The sequence below is a fragment of the Atheta coriaria genome, unplaced genomic scaffold (genome assembly GCF_025399875.1).
Source record: "Atheta coriaria isolate IRGN ID8LTWV9N9 unplaced genomic scaffold, Caltech_Dcor_3.1 hic_scaffold_3_pilon, whole genome shotgun sequence".
In the NCBI taxonomy this organism is placed as follows: Eukaryota; Metazoa; Arthropoda; class Insecta; order Coleoptera; family Staphylinidae; genus Dalotia; species Dalotia coriaria.
The window spans coordinates 1,765,203-1,784,987 of NW_027045445.1; the positions used below are offsets into that span (position 1 = coordinate 1,765,203).

The following is a 19,785-nucleotide window of genomic DNA, read 5'->3' on the forward strand; positions in this document are numbered from 1 at the left end:
GCGCGATACTAGCGACACCATGAACGTCAAATGAACGCAAACAAATTGATGCAGGTTGGTTGAGTGCGACAGAAACACAGCCTGAGTTCTGTGAATGCGGTCGATAGTCGAAACGAAACGAAGCTTTGCGAAGCGGCTAGGAACGAGAAGCACGCGAAGGAAAACGAAGGAAATTGTTGGAGGATAAAGCGCTGCCGCGCACACTGTGGGTGTTACTGTGTCGAGAGATGATACCAAACGTGTTCACACTGGGTGTTTATTTATTATATTGAAACAAATATTTGTGTGTAATGTTTATGTGATATATAATTTTCTCGGGCGTGGTTCATACTAAAATAAATCAGGCAGGTAAGTTGTATGTTTAGTATTTAAAAATTTATTTTAGAACTTTGGTTTAAAAAAAAATATGCGTGAATGGCTTAAAGAGTTTGTAATTGCGACCACTTCGTTTGGCTGATGTCGCCACAGGCAATTAGTCCTTATTAGAAAAACAACGCCGGCGCTAATTGTACAAGATGCTCATTAAAATGCAGGAAAACGAAGGATTAGCCAAGCGCAAACGACAAAAGAGCGGAACAGCGGAAAAATGAAGGGTGGATAAGCGGGAATATGACACCAGAGCTACTTAAAGGGCTAATAGTTACAAATTAGTGGTTGTTTGAACAAATTTGGTTTTCATTAAAAAATCGTTTGTTATTTTGTCTTTCTTAAAACGAAAAAATTCAGTTGTATCCTATTGGAATCCTTTCAAGTATAACGTGGAAAAATGCGTAAAACGTGGCTGGTGCGCATCCAAACGCGATAAAAAGGACTCAAGTAGTAAAGCGTCGAAGGAGTCACTAAATGGGGTGTTTAGTGCCTATGACTAATGCACCGTAAGTTATAAAATCTGATCATTCTTTACCTTTCATCCTTATATTTCGCTACGTTGCTTCGTAAAATGAGAAAAGTTTTGATGTACATGGTATACGCATGCGCAAACAACCTAACCTAACATTTAACTTGGAAAAGTATCATATTTAATTGAGTTGAAAGAAGTGAATAAATTCTAGTCACATTTGACGGTTCACTTTCCGTTCTGGGTTTTCCTCCTTTTCCGCTTTCCTTTGCTGCGTTGCACTTAACAGTTGTTCCGATGATTAAATTATTAACAAGCGAGAAGAGTTGAATAAAAAGCGTCGACAAAACGAATTAAAGCCTGTCACAAGAGAAAAAACTAGGAAAAAGATCACGCGGATTCTTTCTTCTCACGGGAAATTCGTTTTGCCTTTTAATCCAATTTTCGCCGGCTCGTTTGCTGCTTTTTCCGCTCCGGCCGTTTCCTCCATTATCTCCTAACTCGACGTGCGCTAGGCGTCCGGCGTTATTTTATTTACACATCGGCTTAAAATCGAATAATGATTTTAAATGTAAAAATAACTCCAAAACATTCACATACAATATGTTTAGAGTAATAAAACAAATATGAAACACACACTGTGTTTAACTTAGAATAAAACTTAAATTCTGCGTCAGTCAGGTGCGAGATGCGGGGCGTGACTTTTACTTTTACTTCCGCCTCATTAAAGTCACATGCGACCGAGCGTAGCAAGGTCATCCGCCAAATATTTGCGGCTGTCATTAATTAAGTTGTTTATAAAAAGTGAACTGTTTTATTTCAACAAAAAACTATAATTTTAAATAAATAAAAATGCTTAAACCAACAAAATTACCGCAGAGTAAATTTAACATACAAAGTGTCTAAAAATATAATAATTAGACTAAATTTAAGCGGCTTAAGTTACTTTCAGGTAGGTATAAAGGTAGATAGAACAAACTTGACATAAGCGGAAATAAGTATTGAGGCTTGTGTTTCTCTCTCTATGAAACCATAGACGTAGAAAAGTGTGGAAAGAAAATAGACTTAAGTCACTTTGGGTGCAGCGTGTAGTGACTGCGATGCGATCAAAACTAGTTTCCGCGACTCCAACGCTGTGCTAGACGCGAAACACTCGCGCAGTCCAACGCAGACCGCGAGTGCGCAACCGCGGCGCGCTTAGAGCTCACTTCAAGCCAGCAGCGCAGTGAAGTCAAAAGTCAAAACGATCGGAAAGCTCGGACGTGCAGCATGTCGACGTAAACTCGAAAAGCATTTACTTCATATCAAAACATTATAAACACTACAAGACAACACCATCTGCAATTAAAAACAGTCAAATATTCATCAATAACATTAATAAATTAAATAAAAAGTGTAAATATCGTGAAAATATAATCTAGTGAATGTAAACACTGTTGCAATAACAAAAACATTATTGATATTGATAAACGTGCATATATCAAGTGACTTAATTTAATTCAAATTCAACTTAAGTCATTTTTTTATTTTGGAAGTGAAGTGACAATGTGAGCATTGAAATTATTTGTTTATTTAATTATGAATTTTCCGTATCTTACATAAAGTGTAAGACTGTAGTGACAGTTGACATACAGTGTGTTCATAAATATTAATTTGCGTAAATTTGAAATAGAAAGTGTTAGAATGAGTGCCGATATGAGTGTAAATAATGCGAGGATGTCGACGAACGGCCGGATTTTCGCTATTCTGGTCGGCGTGCTTCTGACATGCGGAACTAGACAGGTAAATTACCTTAGACACAATGAACACGTTTTTTGTATTGCAATTTATAAAGAACCATTTATGATTCATTTTCGATTGAAAAATGGTGATGAATACTCAATATTTATTCGATGTGAGACATTGATTCTTTGAATAAGTAGCTGGAGGTGTTAAGAGGTGTTAAGTGGTTAAACAATGTGACTTATTACGTCATAATATAGTATTTAGTGGAAAATATTTGATGGAATGTTATTTTTAGTTATTTAGTTAAAATTTATTAAAAATTTGCTCAAAAATGTTAATTTTTTGTGTAAAAACAAGAAAAACAAGTTTATATTGAAAAAATCGTAGCAATTTGCTCCAATACTCAAAATCAAGAAAAAAAACGTCCTCGTAATTATGATACGCAGTGTATCTACACATGTTAGCATCAATTATCGCCAGCATCTTATCCATACGTGCACTCGCTGCATTTGTTGTCGCTGTAGACCGCTCTCTTAACAAACGCAACAAAACGCAGATCGGTCGCGGCTCGCGGCCCGCGAGTTTTACTTTCAAAAGCCTTGAAAATGCAACTTAGTCTCTGTTCGGCGGGCTCTCTGCGCGATCGACGGCTGGACGACGACGCGACGCGGCGAATTAGTCGCTCGGCGAGAATTCGATGGAATTCGCGTTCGTTATGCGTACATATTACACATATTACCTTTGTATCACTTTGCTGAGACTTCGGCCAACATATCTACTACATATTACTTTACACAGCAGTGGTTTGTACTTGAAGCAAAATGTCATATGTCATACATACCAAGTAGCAATTATGAGCAGAATATATTACATGTAAAATAAAAATAAGTATTATGAAAAAAACATCCCAATAACTCCATCTGGTGTTGAATAGATTTAAATTCTAGTAATAATGCTTCGTGTATTTGGTGGCCTACTTTCTATAAGAAAATTTTATTCCTTTGCAATTTGTGTCGGTTAATATCGTGTTAATTTAGCGTTAATAATTAATTTTGCATTACATTTCAATTTAAATTTAAATTTGTATTAGTTGCACTTTAGTTCTATGCGCATTATGCTCAGTGGCTTGCCTTTAGTCACACTTTCCTCTATATTTTCTCTTAGGCAATATCCAACTGTTAATGTGATGAGAAAGCAGTTTGGTTACGTACAGATAATAATTTTGTAAAATTGATAAATTAAAGTAATAAAATTTAGTTATATGCGACTAATCAGTAAAAAAACACACAAAAAGTAATAGGTAATTGAAAGTAATATAAATATAAAGATAATAATATCCTAAAATGGAAATCAAACAAGTTTGGTAACAAATAAGTAAATTGCGCGTTAATAAAATTAAGAATAGAAAATGAGAATATACGAAATTAGTATAAGAGCGACTGAGCGAAGTGAGGATGTCGAGAAAAGAAAGTTGCTGACAAAAAATTATGATGATGTGCGCCCGGCTGACAGGAATAAACTTTCGCTTATTTTTTATGTTATATCAGCACGCCATGATGGCATATAAAGCTCCATACAAAGAATTCAATAAATACCTGACATTAATATTCAATACATACAATATGTTCAAGAAAATCTAACTTAAAATAAAACCTAAACTAATTTCATGCAAATTTAATGAAAAAATCCGTATAATTAACAAATAGGAAATGAACAAATACTTTGTTTAATTATTCCACGTATAATGTTTAGGTAACTTTTGATCTTGAACGTTGAATTCAACGTTACTGAGTTATTGAAGCGTGAAATGTTGCAATTTGCAGCAGTGTTGTAGATTTTAGCAAATCGCGTGAAAAGCAAACAATCACGATGCATTTCTTACTCCTCAATTCTTTCATCTTACTCGCAGATCTTACAACGGTAATACATCTTTATGTTCAATCATTTCGCTTCCTTTGCACTGCTTTTTAATGTTGGAATTTTCTGGTGTTTTTACGTTTCCTTTCAGTTGTTTACCACAAATTATTCACATCTTCTACAACTATTACCGCAAAAGGATAAATTTTCTATGGCTATAAAGTTGCGAATAATTTACATTCGTCTGCATATGTTGTGTGGCCAGGAAAAACCATAAAATGGCAAACATCATTACTTTATTTAATTTTGTGGCTCGTGCAATTACCGCAGCGTATATTTCAGTGTTCTGAACATAAAAATTCTGCACCCGTGGAATGAAATCTTTAATTTCAACTAGGAAGGACCTCCCATTATGCGATGTTGCGAAATGTATCGCGTAATAGCTATTTATTTTACCAATTTTAAAAAAGTTAATTTTTTGAAAAACCATTAATTCCCTCATAACTTTTTTGTAAAACTTTGATATAAGTAAAATTCATTATAATAACATTCTGAATATAATAGGTACTACTTAGATTTTTGAAGAAAAAACAAAAAAAAATGTTTTTCTGTTTTTTTTTTTCACTTTTTAAATAATAACTAAACTCTACACTCCAGTTTTATCGTCAGTCAAGGTGGAGTTCACTAGATTCTTTGAATTATATCCACTGAAAGTCAAAGTTGGAACTCCTTGCATTGTTTAATTCATATTTAACTTTTATTACTTGTATTATTCTATTAGTTAATATGCTCCTTGCTTCTTGTTGAGGTTGCTGCTTTAGCTGGTAGGTAGCAATGTGGCAACTTATGCAAATCGGCAAAACTGAACAACAAGCCAAACAAGTAACAACCAACGAACGACCATGAGACACTACAGTACACTAGAGAAACTACTTCATAAATGTCAAACGAAAATAAGCTCTGCAATCATATAAAATTTTGTATCAAATACGTTTAAAATTCCCAACTGACTTAACTTAAGTAGCTTTTGTATGCGTCGAGTATATCATCCACATTTTACAATATTCTGCGGTAATTTGTAATCTAGTTGTGCTTTCTGCTCGGTGCTCACCGGTCGTTTGCGATTGTGATTGCTTCTCGGCATTGAAGATTGAAGAGGCGCTGCGCTGCGCGCGCAGTTGCTTTATTTGTTGTTCGTTGTTTTGTGCGATTAACAATAACGAGATGCAGTTATTTATTTAAGGCGAGTGCGCGCTCGCACAATTGACTTCCAGCTGTTCCATGATTGCGCATGCGCGACTTGAAAATAACACAATCTAACTTAACTCGAGCGGAAAATTTGCAATGCTAAACACTTTTTATGATTAAATTGAGCTGAGGATACTTTTTTTTAATTAGATTTGAGGGATGTTAACAATTTTCGATTGTGTCGTGCTGTCCACATTTACGAATGTTTAAATTGTGTGCAAACACAAAGTGAAAGCCGAGAAATTCACAGCGCCGGTGCACTTTACTCAAGCACACAGCCATACACAATAAACGTGTGATGTGCACATCGGAAATGAAGGCAGCAAACGCGCGTATTACGCAGGCTGAAACACAGTCAGAACATGAGATTTGCGTTATGATAAGAATTTAACTCGTTAGCATACGATTGCTAACACAAAAAAAAAGAATAAAAACTGTTATTATACAGCGCCACCTATCGTAGAATAGCTAATAAGTTAGGTAATGTTATTACTTTTTAGTTAAACCTACTAGTTTTGCCCGCGACTTCGTCTCGGTAGTGTTTAATATAAATGTAATTCATTTTTACTCTCTTTTTCTAGACATAGTATGCGTCAATTCTATCAATAAGATTCGCAATTTTATTTTAAAGAAATTAATTATTTAAAGAATTGCTAATAATGCACTTCAATGCGTCATCTCGGAATCAACTATTTAACTATAATTATGATTGAATCTCAATGACAACTTTTATCTTATAGAAAAAGGCTGTCTTTAGGATTTTCCCGGCAATTATTCGAATTTTTCTCGCCGCAAAAGCCATCCTTGGACTTCAACGAAAATTAAAAAAAAAAGAATTGGCCAAATTGGTCAAGACGTTGTTGAGTTATACGCTTACGAACAGATTTTGCGATTCATTTTTATATTATAGATTATATATACAATATATGATTTCTCACGCTTTACCGAAAAAAAAATAGAAATTTTTGGGTGTGGACCACATGATAAATTAAATTTATTTCATGTTTAAATGTTATATACCTACTCTTCGCTTCATCTTTGTTGTGTGTTTTGTTTTATTAGCTCTTAAAATCTGCATAAAATCTGGGTGTTGTGGACTCGGAGCGTTTTCGATTTTCATTTCCGCCTTCGGTTCATTTCACTTCAAACGCATGCGGTGAGATCGCGGCTCTGATTCGGTGACCTTAGAACCGAGCGAGTCAAAGAGGTCTCACCAGGTGAAGCCGTATTCTAACTAACTTCGGGCACGAGTATAAATTTAAATTGTACGTAAAGTAAATTCAAGAGTAAAGTCATATTTCTAATATATAAATCTTAGACTTAAGTCATATAGTATATGAATTTCAATATCAAGATGCTGGCTTTCTAAGAAGATTAAGTCATTACTTAAGTTAAGCCACTTGCATTCACATAAAGTTGTGCTTGTGAAATTGAAAAAATCTAGATGGCAAAGGTGAGTGCAGACGAGCGCGACGACGCAGGAGGGCGTGCCAAATCGTCCGGAAAATGATAAAGCGCGCAGCGCATGCGCAAATGACTCAAGTCGGAAATCGTTTGAAATCAATGCAATGAAAATATATGGTGCAGATTTCTTTTTAATTGATTCAATCTAGGTTAATAATTATTTATTTGAATTTAATTGAATTGTTTTATGAATGCATATACGCATTAATTTATTATTTATTTATAATGAAAATATTTATATCACGCGATAGTTTTACCCTTCGTTAATTTTTTATCCTTGCATTAACATTAAAGTAACAGTGTTTGAAATTTAATTTTTCTTAAGTAAACTTAACTTAAGTATAAATAATTAAACGGCATTTTGATATGCTTTGATTAATCGCGCCATTACTAATTGTTCAGTCGCTGGTGAGCGAAACCGTTAATTTGTATAATACGTATAAATTTATCTAATTGTAATGGTTTTATCGTTTTATGAAATTTCCTTCTCAATTTTTGCACGAATTAATTATGAAGTATTCATTATTCTGGTTATTTATTACTCTCATTAGACGCAGTGAATAGTGTAGAGTTGGTAATCGCAATGTAGTGAGATTAATTCTGAAATTAATGGATAAATAGAATTAATTTCGATTTTAATTACAGCGCATGCGCAGGTCATGCGCGCGTGTTAAGAACGCGCACGCGCGTGCTACTCAGTAATTTCAGCTGTGGAAGCTATTTAAGTGATTGATGAGGGAATATATATTTTTATCGTTAGTGCATAAAAATTCCTACTTAACATTTAAGTTTTATTTTTATAACATTAAAATTCTTGAGATGTTTGAATATAAAAAAACATATAAAATCAATTTTTGTTTCTAGTATTTACAACTAGCTTTTACCCGCGACTTCGCCCCGGTAGTGTTTAATAAAAATGTAATTCGTTTTTACTCTCTTGTTCTAGACATGGTACGTGTCAATTCTATCAATAAGATTCGCAATTTTATTTGACAGAAATTAATTATTTAAAGTGTTGCTAATAATGCACTTCAGCGCACCATCTCGGATTCAACTATTTAACTATAACTATGATTGAATCTCAATGCCAACTTTTATCCTATAGAAAAGGGCTGTCTGTAGGGTTTTCCGGCAATTATTCGAATTTTTATCGCCGTAAAATCCATCCTTGGACTTTAACGAACATTTAAAAAAAAGAATTGGCTAAATAAGTCTAGGCGTTGTTGAGTTATGCGCTTACCAACAGATTTTGCGAGTCTCGAAAACTTTCAAGTATTGAATTGCGAAGCGTCAAGTCGGAAGTTGTGAAAATCTTCAAAGCTCGCGATCCTGTCGGATAACACACGCATTGAGACGATAAATCTCCGTCAGCGATGCGACGTCACAACCGCAATAACTAACATTCTACAAATAACAACAGCGGCGGTGCGCTGAAAAAGCGCCGTCATGTCAATAAAACTGACGTTAGGATAACGGTTTTGCATTATGGCCAATTTCACTGCACATAGATTTATTCTATATATTATATCAAGTTATCAGAGTATTTTAGGACTTCTTGTTATTATTATATATAAGAAATATCCCGCCATCTGTCTATTATGGCTTTGTTTTAGTGCATTGTTTATGTGCGAGAATGCTAAGTTCAAATTACTTCGAAATAAATATCCTTCCTGATACCATCGACAAGGCGTTTTCGTCGCGGCGTTTAATCGCATCGCTTGAATCTTTACATAAAATATACAACCAATTATACACTTACTATATATACATACAGTGCGCGTAGTAAAATTTAATATGTTTGAAATAAAATAACGAAATTCTGCTTTATCCTTTGACTTTTTGCCGATGTAGACCTTTTCGTGTTCTAATCTGAAATCTAGGAATCTCAAAAATGTTGAATTTTACTGGTAAACCGCTGGAATTTTCAATAAATGCGAAAAATGCGTATAAAAGTATTCAACAATCGCATTGAAGATAGATCAAGAGATAAAATAGGCCATATTCAATGCAGACAAATAAAAAACTATGCATTAAATTTAACTTTAACTTCTACTAAAGTTTCTTATTTTAATTATAATCTCTTTTTAATATTACAACCATATGTGATTTATGATTGTTGCTATTGTGTTTATTGTACGGACTTAAAGATATGAATATAATGTAAGGTTAATTCATATTAAGTCATTATACATGTGCGCATTCTTGATGATCGTGATTAAAAACTGATTTCGAAACTTAATCGAAAACTTAAACTTCTCACACAGCTAGATAATGAACTTTTGCTTTGTTGCAAACATTTCAATAAGCATTTTGAAAGTTATTAATATCCAATAATCAAGTATAGAATGCAGCATAAATAAAAAATAGAAATTACGTAAACTAAACATTTTTAATGTTAGTTGTAATGCAAGAAATTGATTGGATATTATGTCAGTAGATGTCAGTTGAGGTGGAGTAAGCTTAAGTTAAGTAAAGTTGCGAAATTACGTTTTTGGGTGGAATTACCGACCTAAAAACCAATGTTGTTTGTGTGAAATGTTCAATCGTGCGTTATAAACTTACTTAAGTCATATATTCATATATTTAAGGCAAGTTGTTAAAATTAATAGCCTTTTTTTAAAGATATTATTTACGATTGTAATTATGGTATTGTGTGTATAGTTTTTACAGTTTTTGTTGGAGTGTTTAACATGTATTTGTTTATTCTGCGTAAACAAACGCATACTAAATAGAAAAACGGATTCGTGGCTGCGTAAAGCCATGAAAATCATTGACACACGAACGATTTCCAACGGATTTTTTGTTGTTGTGGCGTAAATTTGTGTTTGAAAACCGAACGCGTGCTCGCATCCGTTATACATGTATTATGCATGCGGATATTTACAATTTACATGTTTTTAAAACTCACAATTTACATTTTTATTCTATTTTATTTTATTTGTTAATTACTTTTGTTGTACTAATCCAATCAAAGTGATTTTATTAAATCAGATGTAGTATTTATTAATAAATATATTTCTGAAAGATTCATGTTTGTAACTTGTATAGATTTTGAGTAATTCATTAATTTCGATAATATTTCGATATAATTTGCGCGTTACCGACACTTCGGTGGGGAAGTACAATTTGCCATTTCCATTCCATTCGATCATTAGATCGTTGTGTTTGTATGCTTGTGTATGAAGACAAAGCTGTATTTAGGCAGACAGGCAAATACCTGGTACCTACGTGCGGTGAGCACAGAATCACCCATCACACATTGCGCATTTCGCATATTTCAAGCGTTGCGTCGGCGTTACAGTTTATTTCGAGGCGATGACAAAGCTGCGCGGCTACGCGAGATGAATGACAAACAACTACATAACCAACAATACCGGCTATAGACAATTGAATTGAAGCTATAGGTGGAATAACAATGTCAAGAATTTTGATTATAATCATGATTTAATAGTAAATTATACAACGAGAGTATATTATAATATAAGTGAATATAGATTACATAAAGTAAATCAAATCTAAGACGATGTCTAGTTACAACCGTGTGAATTAGAATAATAGCGAGCATTTGTGCAACTTGTGCGACTTAAAAATCATTAAAATTGAACTTTTTGATTTATTTTTCTTATTTCTCTTTTACATTTTATTATTTGTGTATTGTGTAGGTATCTAGATGTAGTGTGAATGTGTTGACGTGAATAAATGTAAGTAGATGTGAATGTGGATGTTGTATTATGTGTATGTTCAGCGCATATCCGTCGAATAAGTACGAGGTCACGTTTTGCGTTTTGTCGTGGGTGGACGCGGATGGCCACCAGGCCACCACAATCCAACAATCTGACAATCCAAATCCTCAAATCACAATTTGCTATGCATACCCTACAATCCACACAATCTCCTACACAATCCGCATCATTTGCTTGCAAAGTTTAATGTGCATGCTTCATAACTTTGCACAAATCGCAACAATGTAATGACAATTTTTATTTTATTTACTTTAATATAAAAAATAGGTTCGGAAACAAATTAAAAGTAAAATTATAGTTAAATGAAAGTTGTAATCGATAGTGTGCACGAGTTTGCCATGCACTTTGTAGCAATGAACAATGCACATCCGCGTTCAGTACAACCAGCGACTTTATTATTATTTATATAATTAACAATAAAATTTACCTACCGCAATATTGCAATTTGCGATTGCATCCGGTTTTTGTTTTTAGGCCACGAATGCAATGCAAACCACGAACAACATAATAATTGCATAAATTACTTCTTAGAATAATTGCGTATTATACAACTAAGGTTTAAAGATCTTCATAAATCACAAATTTAAATTTAAATTAAAAATAATCTACATTTGAGGTGATATTAATGACAGTAGCTTATGTAACATGTCATTTTAAACATGTTGCTTTACGATTAATTATTACAAAACAACTGAAATTAAAATTATTGCTCACCTGTCGAGAAAACTATGCACAACTTTCTATGATGTGCGAAAAATATTCGAAAACAAAGTGGAGCACAACGCGATGAAAATATTTAATCGCTGACGCGTAATGATAATGATGAGAATTTTGATCTTTTGTTTGCGTTAACACAGACGTCTGGTTGAAGTCATAAGTTAATGTTTTCGTTTTTATTTTTCTTGGATTTACTGTGAAAATTGTGAAAAGTATGTCATAACATGAACATCATCATCAACCATTTTATTACAGTGAAAAAAAAACGACGGTTTTTACTTTCGATGTTTGGTTAGTTGGTTGTTGACATCGAAATCAATGAAACAAAGCCAATAATTATGCAATAAATTACGACTTCACTTCGTAACAGCCGTAAAATCAGCAATTTTTAAAGTCCACAAACGAAGTGAAATGAAATGTAACCAAATGAAGTAATAATGATGGCGGTTGACTCTAGCTGATCGTAGTAATTGTTGTAATGATTATTACCAACAATTGCGAGCGGCTGTGTCGCGCAGTGTCATGAAACTCATCACTTTTACTTTTCAAGCACGCATAACTCAAAATATCAGGTGCAATGCACTTTATTGAGTTTTTGTTTGTTTAAATCAGCAACAAATAAAACAAAACGCATTTTTTATTTGTTTTAATGACACTGTACAAGAAAATAGGAAAGTTATGCAACTTTTCTACTTAAATGCATCATTATGTTGTGACGGGTAGAGGGCGTGACTAATATTTTAATCATAACCTTTACCAGAGGAAATTATTGCTCAACGTCCAGAAAAAAAATAACTGAAAGCCAAGACGATGCGTGCAAAGCGTATGCAAAAATGAATGCAACAAAAAAATTAACGGTTGCGGAAACTGCAACGTGTGTTTAAAATATTTACAATATTTAAATATTTAAATATTGAAATGTTTAATCATTTAACGATCGCGTGGCGCATCTGGCCATTTCAGTCATCATCATGGTCGACTATGTACCTACTTAAAAGTGTCTGCAAAAGGTGTGGGCATCATTTGCTCGCCAAACTATTACGCAACATTTAACGCATTTTTTTTTTGTGCGAAGTGTTTTTCTTGAGTCATCAGTCGTCCTGCAGGCCTGCATGCCTGCAGCCATTCTATGGATGTATGAATATGAATGTGGTTTCTACGAACAAATGACTCTTGGCGAATATTTACATAAACAACACGTGACATTCCATTGTAATTGTTTCCAGCAGATGAATAATTAGAATAGCGCATTGTGCACGTTGAGTTGCCTATAATAAAAATAGATTACTTTGAAGGCAAGACATTTAAATCCTTGCACAATAAATTACATGGAAGAGATGTAATTTCATTTAATTTCGTTGTCGTTGTTGTTGTCGGCTTCATTTTAATTTCTTTTACTTTTTTTGTACGTAGTTTTCTGTCGATGGCATTACCTGCGGTCTAGTGGTTGGCTGTATTCGTGTATCGAGAAATCTAATTGAGTTATTTATTACTTCAATTACAGATAGACGGCCAACAGACCGCACTTGTTGTCTTTATCTCTAAACGCACAATTAAATTTAATAATAATGATGTTACTGGCTCGCGACGGCTGCGCATGATTTACGACGGCAGAGATGACATACGCATAATTCAATTTTGCAAGTGTTCAACGTATTCAATTAAATCTATGGTACAAAACATAAAAACAAACAAAAAACGTTTATTTTGGAAATACTTATTAAGTTAATAATGATGTACATCATTTAAATATTGTTTGAAATTATCATAATTTAATTAGTGTCTAATGGTCAGTGTTTTGCATAAATGTGCTTACCTTGCATATTAGTACTCGTGTGCAATAATTAGCAATCAGTCGATCTTGAAGAGCAAGAAAAATAACAACCGTAACATAGTTGCAGTGCAATTTTTTCTGCTCGGTCAAGATCAGTGCATCGCCATTTCGAATTTGCAAATTTACTTCCGCATTTTTAATCGCATACATTTTTTCATTCTTGCATGATGCACAAAATTTAATTCTGTGCATTTTAAGTTCATAGTCATTAATTAACATGTGTGCGCATGATGCGCACACGCTTTAAACACGGCCGTAGAATTACGAATTACTGTATCATAATTAATTGTTGGTCAGTGCGAGTATGAGCGTATAAATCAGGCATATATGCAACCAAGCATACATGTACTATGGTAGCGATGATCGTAAGCGTTCGCCATTTTTGATTACAACTAGCTGATGCGTGTGAGTGAATCTACAGACGAGTAATGCACCGCGCACACTTCAATTAGTCGCTGTGAAGGGACGGAGGGATTTTTTTTGTTATTAGCGGTTTTACGCCGCGTAATTATTATGAACGTACGCGGCGAAAACATTAAATCATGTTAAATACGGTCATGCATTGTTTCATCTACGATATGAGCAATAATTAAAACGTGCGCCGAGTACAAAATCATGTTTTGTGAATATATAAAATAGATAACGACTGTATTATAGTAATTAAATAAGATTATAACACAAAATAATAAAAGGAAATGGTTTTAATGGATTTATAATCAAAGTAGAGACATCTAACGGGCTTAAAGCTTGAACGCAGCTTTTTTTTTAATTTCAGTAGTAATTCTTAGCAATATCGCACGTTATGCCAACCAGTTGTCGATTTCATCATTTTCTCGTCGCTGATTTTGTTTCTTTTTTATTCCTGGTTAATTTATCGCGTCGATATACCAATTATTAAACTCGAACGCGGCCCGAAAGCGAAACGCAAAGCAGCCGATGGACTCGCAAGTGGAATCGAAAGTGAACGTCGCGCGGCGAACAAGCGAATGCAATAAAACAAGATAAGTCGCGAGATATCTGCAGCGGATAAACGGCGCGCAGAGAAAACGACAAGAAAACGTCGAAGTATAACAAGAAGTAATAATATGGAGGACGTGAAAAAAAACGTCCGGCTTCGACTTGACGTTAATGCTATTAAGGTATGAGCTATGACGAAACTACCACCAAGTCTGATATATCAGAATATTAAATTGATGTAGAAAAAATAAATAACTGGATGCCATAAACCACACCTTTGTAATTTTCGCTATAATTAAACATTTCATAAAAAAACAGCTGCGAATGAGTTTTAGGACGGGCCTGTGTACGTGATTGGGAATTCGCGTGGTGCGATATGTGCGTGAATGTGAATATCTGGCTTCGGTTTTTGTCTTTTATGGCGTTTACGCTGTTATATCACATTCGATCGCATTATAAACACGTTTAAATACTTGAATCGAGGCAGCATGTGTGGGTTGTCTGTTACGTGACACGTACGTACATCTGGTTGCGTGCCTACGTAATTTAACAACTTTTCATATTAAACCTAACCAAATGTCTAAACTAGTACAGAATATAAAATAATATAATACCTCAGTGATTAACAAATGAAATAAAACAAGTTTCAATAATTATGCAGGACCGTAATATATCGTAATATAAAAGAAATAGTTTAAGGTACTATATTTAACAAATAGTTTCGATTCTAATCTAGTTCTTTATTGATGCTGAATAATAGTCTGTGTCACCTTCGCGTATAATCTCAAAGAGTCCTCAAAGGATTATCTACTCATTCTCATTCGTTTGTCTTCATTCTTCAGTCTTTGGTCTTGGCAGAATAAGCAGACTTAGATGTCTGCAGGAGATAATTCTTTACAATTTTAGCTTTAGCGGTCTTCTCAACTCTTTAGTTGGCGTTTATTTCGAAATAAATTCTTTATTCTCTGCAATCTGCACTTTTGATATGACCTTGTTCTTTGGTTTTAAGATTTAGATACCGTTAAATTAAAATGATTAATTTTACAAATATTTTTTTATTTATAGACTTATGTACTATTGAACAATACAGAATGGTTATGCAGATATTTCTATTTAATAATTTTTACACTTTTTTATTTCTGCAGCTATTCTTTACATTGAAAATTGAATACGTCGATGCATGCTGGTATTTACGACCTCTCGGTATGTCCTTATTAAAAGTGTATCTTAAGGACGTCCTCGTTTCGAAAAGGATGACCACACGAGTTACACACTTGTTGGTTGTTGCGCTTTTCAAGAGTGCGAAATTGCATCTTGCGTTTGGGTTTATGCTTATAAGCGTTTATGCGTGTGTCCATTTTCTGCATGCGTGCTCGTGCATTTACTAAGTGTACAGGGCCGGATCGTACAAAATTATTTCAGAAAAAAACGTTTATTGTAGTGTAAAGATTGATGGTATTGAACTATTAGTACGTACCTGTTTTGGTGCAATGTGTTTATGTGTGGCTCAGTTTGTATCGCGCATAAATCAGCAAACAAATTACAATAAATATCTCAAAAGAGTTCGCGAGCACCATCGCGAGTCGCACTCGTCGCAAATTGCGTCGGGGGCGCCTGAAGCGACCTTCGTATATCGTATTTCTTCAATTCTTCAACTAATCATTAAACAATACAAGTAAAAGTTATTTCTCAAGTCACTTTTGCCTTCTATTGAAAATAGATGTATTGAGAAATGAAAATATGGTTTTTAATTGTTTTTAATATTTTTCAGGTGCTATGTCAACTGGTCGACACAGAGTTTGTGCCACAGGTGACGGCAACATGCAAGGCGGGACATATGAGCATCAAGGTGGCCTTCAATGGCAGCTTCTACGGGGCGGTGCACGCCCGCGACTACCGCACGCCTGCGTGCATGACGCACGGAGACGGCGGCCGCCAGATTGCTCTCGACATCAACCTGCTGGCGGCGCACTCCGCTCCTGATTATTGTGGATTACTCGTCAACAACGTAAGAAAACCCATTGTCGCTATCTTTGTACATTGAACACAACCACATTACTAGTGCACAATTGAGGTTAAGTTTAAGATGCATTAAGCCATCACGAGTTTCATGCTTAGCCTTAATGATCATTAAAGATTTTTTCGAGTCTTCATTTGTCCTGAATGTTCTCGTTTTTGTTGGAAATTTATTTATATTGTCACTTGTAGAAGTGTAGAATCAATGATGGGCGAGTAGCCGTGCTGTCGAGGACGTGACCTCACCTCGACGAAACGATGCCGTAGCGTTTGCCCAAGCGTTTGACCTTTTATGGGCTCTTCGGCTTAGCTCCGCGTGGTTTAGAAGCAAAATACTTAAATCGATGAACGTGCGCACGCGCAGATATACTCATTTTAAGCTATCTAAATTAATTCTTGTCACGTAGGAGATTTAGAATTCATCGCAATAAAAAGAAACAAATAAAATACGCAATAACAAAAGAATTTTGATTTGAATTGTCTGTAAATCTAGGCAACACAATACACATTTTTGCCCTAACCACAAGTGTATTTTTGAGTCTAGTTCTGTTACTAGGTTTAACCTGGCTAACTAACTGTTTATCAGGTAGTAAAAGTAATGGCCGCACTAAAAAATGCAAAAAGTACAGTTGCTACTCACCGAGAACGAATTCCGTTTGACGGACGGACGTGCGAGAACTCGCAGTGCTCGCCGCATGCATACTGTAAACAACGCAAATACTAAATAACCCCGCTTTGTGCGCACGTGCATCGTGAATGCCCATCAAACGGTGCATCGCTATCAATAATAATCATTCTCCTGTTGTAATGCTCAGCGCTTCCACTTTTCTTCGCACGGTGTTGCATTCTTTCCGCTTCATTTGCCACAAAATGGCTACACAGTATGCTGACATCTTTTGCCTCACTAACGACATCTATTTGCGAACAGGCAAAACACATTTGTTTAAGCAAATGTTTTGTTGTTACGTTTGTAGCACAACGCGCAACAATAGAGACATTAATATGCGTTTCGATTATTCTTCCGCGTTCGTCCGAAGAGAACAAAACCGAACAGCTGCAGTCGACAGATGAAAGTCTAACAAAAAACAAATCAAACATGTGTAAACAAAAGCACATCGCCATTTTGTTTTTTGATACTCCGGCGCTACATGTTGGTTTGAACAAATAAACACAGACAACACACGACAAACGCTTGAAGCTTTTATTGTTATTGTCGGAACGCAATCTTGACGACGTTAATGCGCGTTACAACACCACGCACACGATACTAGACATAACCTCAACTCTATATGCACGTGTGGCTTTATCGTATTTTGTGTTGCTTTTCTTGCGATTGCTTTTACTTTTACTCGCCGTAGATTTTCCGTTTTATTTCGCTACCCGCACGGCGATTTGACGTTAATGATGCTTTTATAGTTTTCCAGTAAAAATGTGAGTTTTTCGACGACACACTCGAACACACTACAATAAAACGAAAAAAGATGGCGGACAAATTTATTATTACATGAAAAAAAAAAACCTTCTATACATAAAATTAACAAAATATTTTTGTTTTATAGAAAACCGAAGAACGTTCAGTACCGATCGCTGTACGAATCCACCGAACATTAGAACTTGCAGATGATAAGTTCTATGTAATCACTTGCGGCAAAGCAGGATTCCGTAACGCACGAAATGAGACATCGTTAGTGTCATTACGCCTGTTGGATGGTGGTAGAAAAATCACGCAAGCGGTATACAGCCGCCCCTATACGCTGCGTGCAGAGATCTCTCGCCCAGATGGGACTTATGGCTTCCGGGTTAAATCATGCTTTGCGTTCAACAAGCTCAACAGCAGTGTACCGCTAATCGATGAACGCGGATGTCCCGTCAATCCCAACGTTATCAAGGGTTTTACATATGATGACAAACGCAGCATTGCCGACGCTCAGCTACAATCAATGTTTCGGTTTCCCGAAAGTTCCGAAGTTCATTTCCAGGTAGGAACAGAACCAATTTTTTTAATAAAAGTATTTACTTAATAGTGTTTTGTTTTAGTGTGATGTTGGTTTGTGTAAAGGCTCTTGCCCAGACCCAAATTGTTCTGACGGTGGCGGACAAACTAAGGCGTTGGTAACAGACGAAGGTGTCTTAATGGCGGCTACTAGTGTGTTTGTCTTGGATCCTGGCGAGGCACCACTTGTACAAGAGCTGTGTGATGATGGTAGTGTGCATCCATCATGGCTGCTCTGGTTGTGCGTTGCGTTGGGTATTCTCTTCCTTATTATGTTGATTATAAATATATTCTTGTGTTCGGCGATGACATGCGCATGCGCACGTACTGAAATTATCGAGAAGGAGCCGAGCATCATTGAAGACTACGATCCTTATCGATCTTGGCATGGAAGTCAATATGGATCTAGGTAAATTTAACTTTGAAGTTATTAATATATATTTGATAATATTTATGTTAATAGATATTCATTGAACGGTGCACCCCAACATCCAAAAGGTTACACTTCCGGTGGATCAACAATGAATTCGACACGATCGGTGTCATCGCATAGCGATCACTACGCTATCGTGCACTCTCGTCCCGGAAGTCGGTACAAGCATCGTGGCCCACCATCGCATATTGGCAGCCATTACAGCGGCAAGTGAGGGCGCCACCATCATGTTTTGTTTGATTTTGATTGATTTCAAACTGAAACAAACGCAATTCACCAGCAACTAGCAACCAAGTCTAATATTATTCTTTTTAAAACTTCTGTGCATACATTCTACTATATTTTATGATAATTTAACGAATCACTAACACAGAAAATAGCAACAAAAAGAGTGCTTTAAATGAAATAAAAGACAAAAAAATATTTTTGAGGTTATGAATTGTATAGTCATAGTCGATTGATGCTCCGAGTCCATAATCGATACATTCCGCTGCTTATTAGTTTGTTTTAAGAGCCTTATTTAATGAAGTAATTGTTTAGACGCTTTAAAATTTTAAAAAGCGATTCTTTTGGCTTTACTTTTGTAAATAATGTTTCTCACTTTGTTTGCTTCACAAAAAAACATCCACGATATCAACTTAAAAAAATCTATTGAACGAATAAATATCGAAATCGATCAAAAATTGAATCTAATCAAAATGTACCTATAATCTGAATAACTGTTAAATAGATTTATTAATTTTATATGCTTAAGAATTTAAACTTATAAACCTTACACATTACATTTCGAACAAATCAAAATAATGTTTAATATTGTTAAAATTTTATAGAACAAAGAAAATTTAAAATTGTCTTTCTAAAAATGAACTGAAATTCTATTGATACTAAAAATTTGTATATAATAAGATGTACGAAGTAAATTTGCGTTATTTTTTGTTTCCTTTTAACTGTCAGGTAAAT

The 19,785-nt window shown here is 34.9% G+C and overlaps 1 protein-coding gene across 1 annotated transcript; it reads left to right on the forward strand.

Moving 5' to 3' along the window:
- Positions 1-1,989: 1,989 nt before the first annotated feature.
- On the forward strand, positions 1,990-19,745 carry LOC135804287 (uncharacterized). Its single transcript, XM_065318113.1, has 5 exons — positions 1,990-2,620; positions 16,155-16,391; positions 17,959-18,378; positions 18,437-18,801; positions 18,856-19,745. The coding sequence occupies exons 1-5, from the start codon at positions 2,522-2,524 to the stop codon at positions 19,037-19,039; spliced, it is 1,305 nt and encodes a 434-aa protein (XP_065174185.1). The 5' UTR covers positions 1,990-2,521; the 3' UTR covers positions 19,040-19,745.
- Positions 19,746-19,785: the final 40 nt, after the last annotated feature.

What these genes read in the sequence shown, in the direction of transcription:
- LOC135804287 (XM_065318113.1), top strand. Translation starts at nt 2,522, where the DNA reads ATGAGTGCCGATATGAGTGTAAATAATGCGAGGATGTCGACGAACGGC. An exon ending in GTGGATTACTCGTCAACAAC is followed by an intron (nt 16,392 to 17,958) that starts GTAAGAAAACCC and finishes TTTGTTTTATAG; the next exon opens with AAAACCGAAGAACGTTCAGT. An exon ending in GTTCCGAAGTTCATTTCCAG is followed by an intron (nt 18,379 to 18,436) that starts GTAGGAACAGAA and finishes GTTTTGTTTTAG; the next exon opens with TGTGATGTTGGTTTGTGTAA.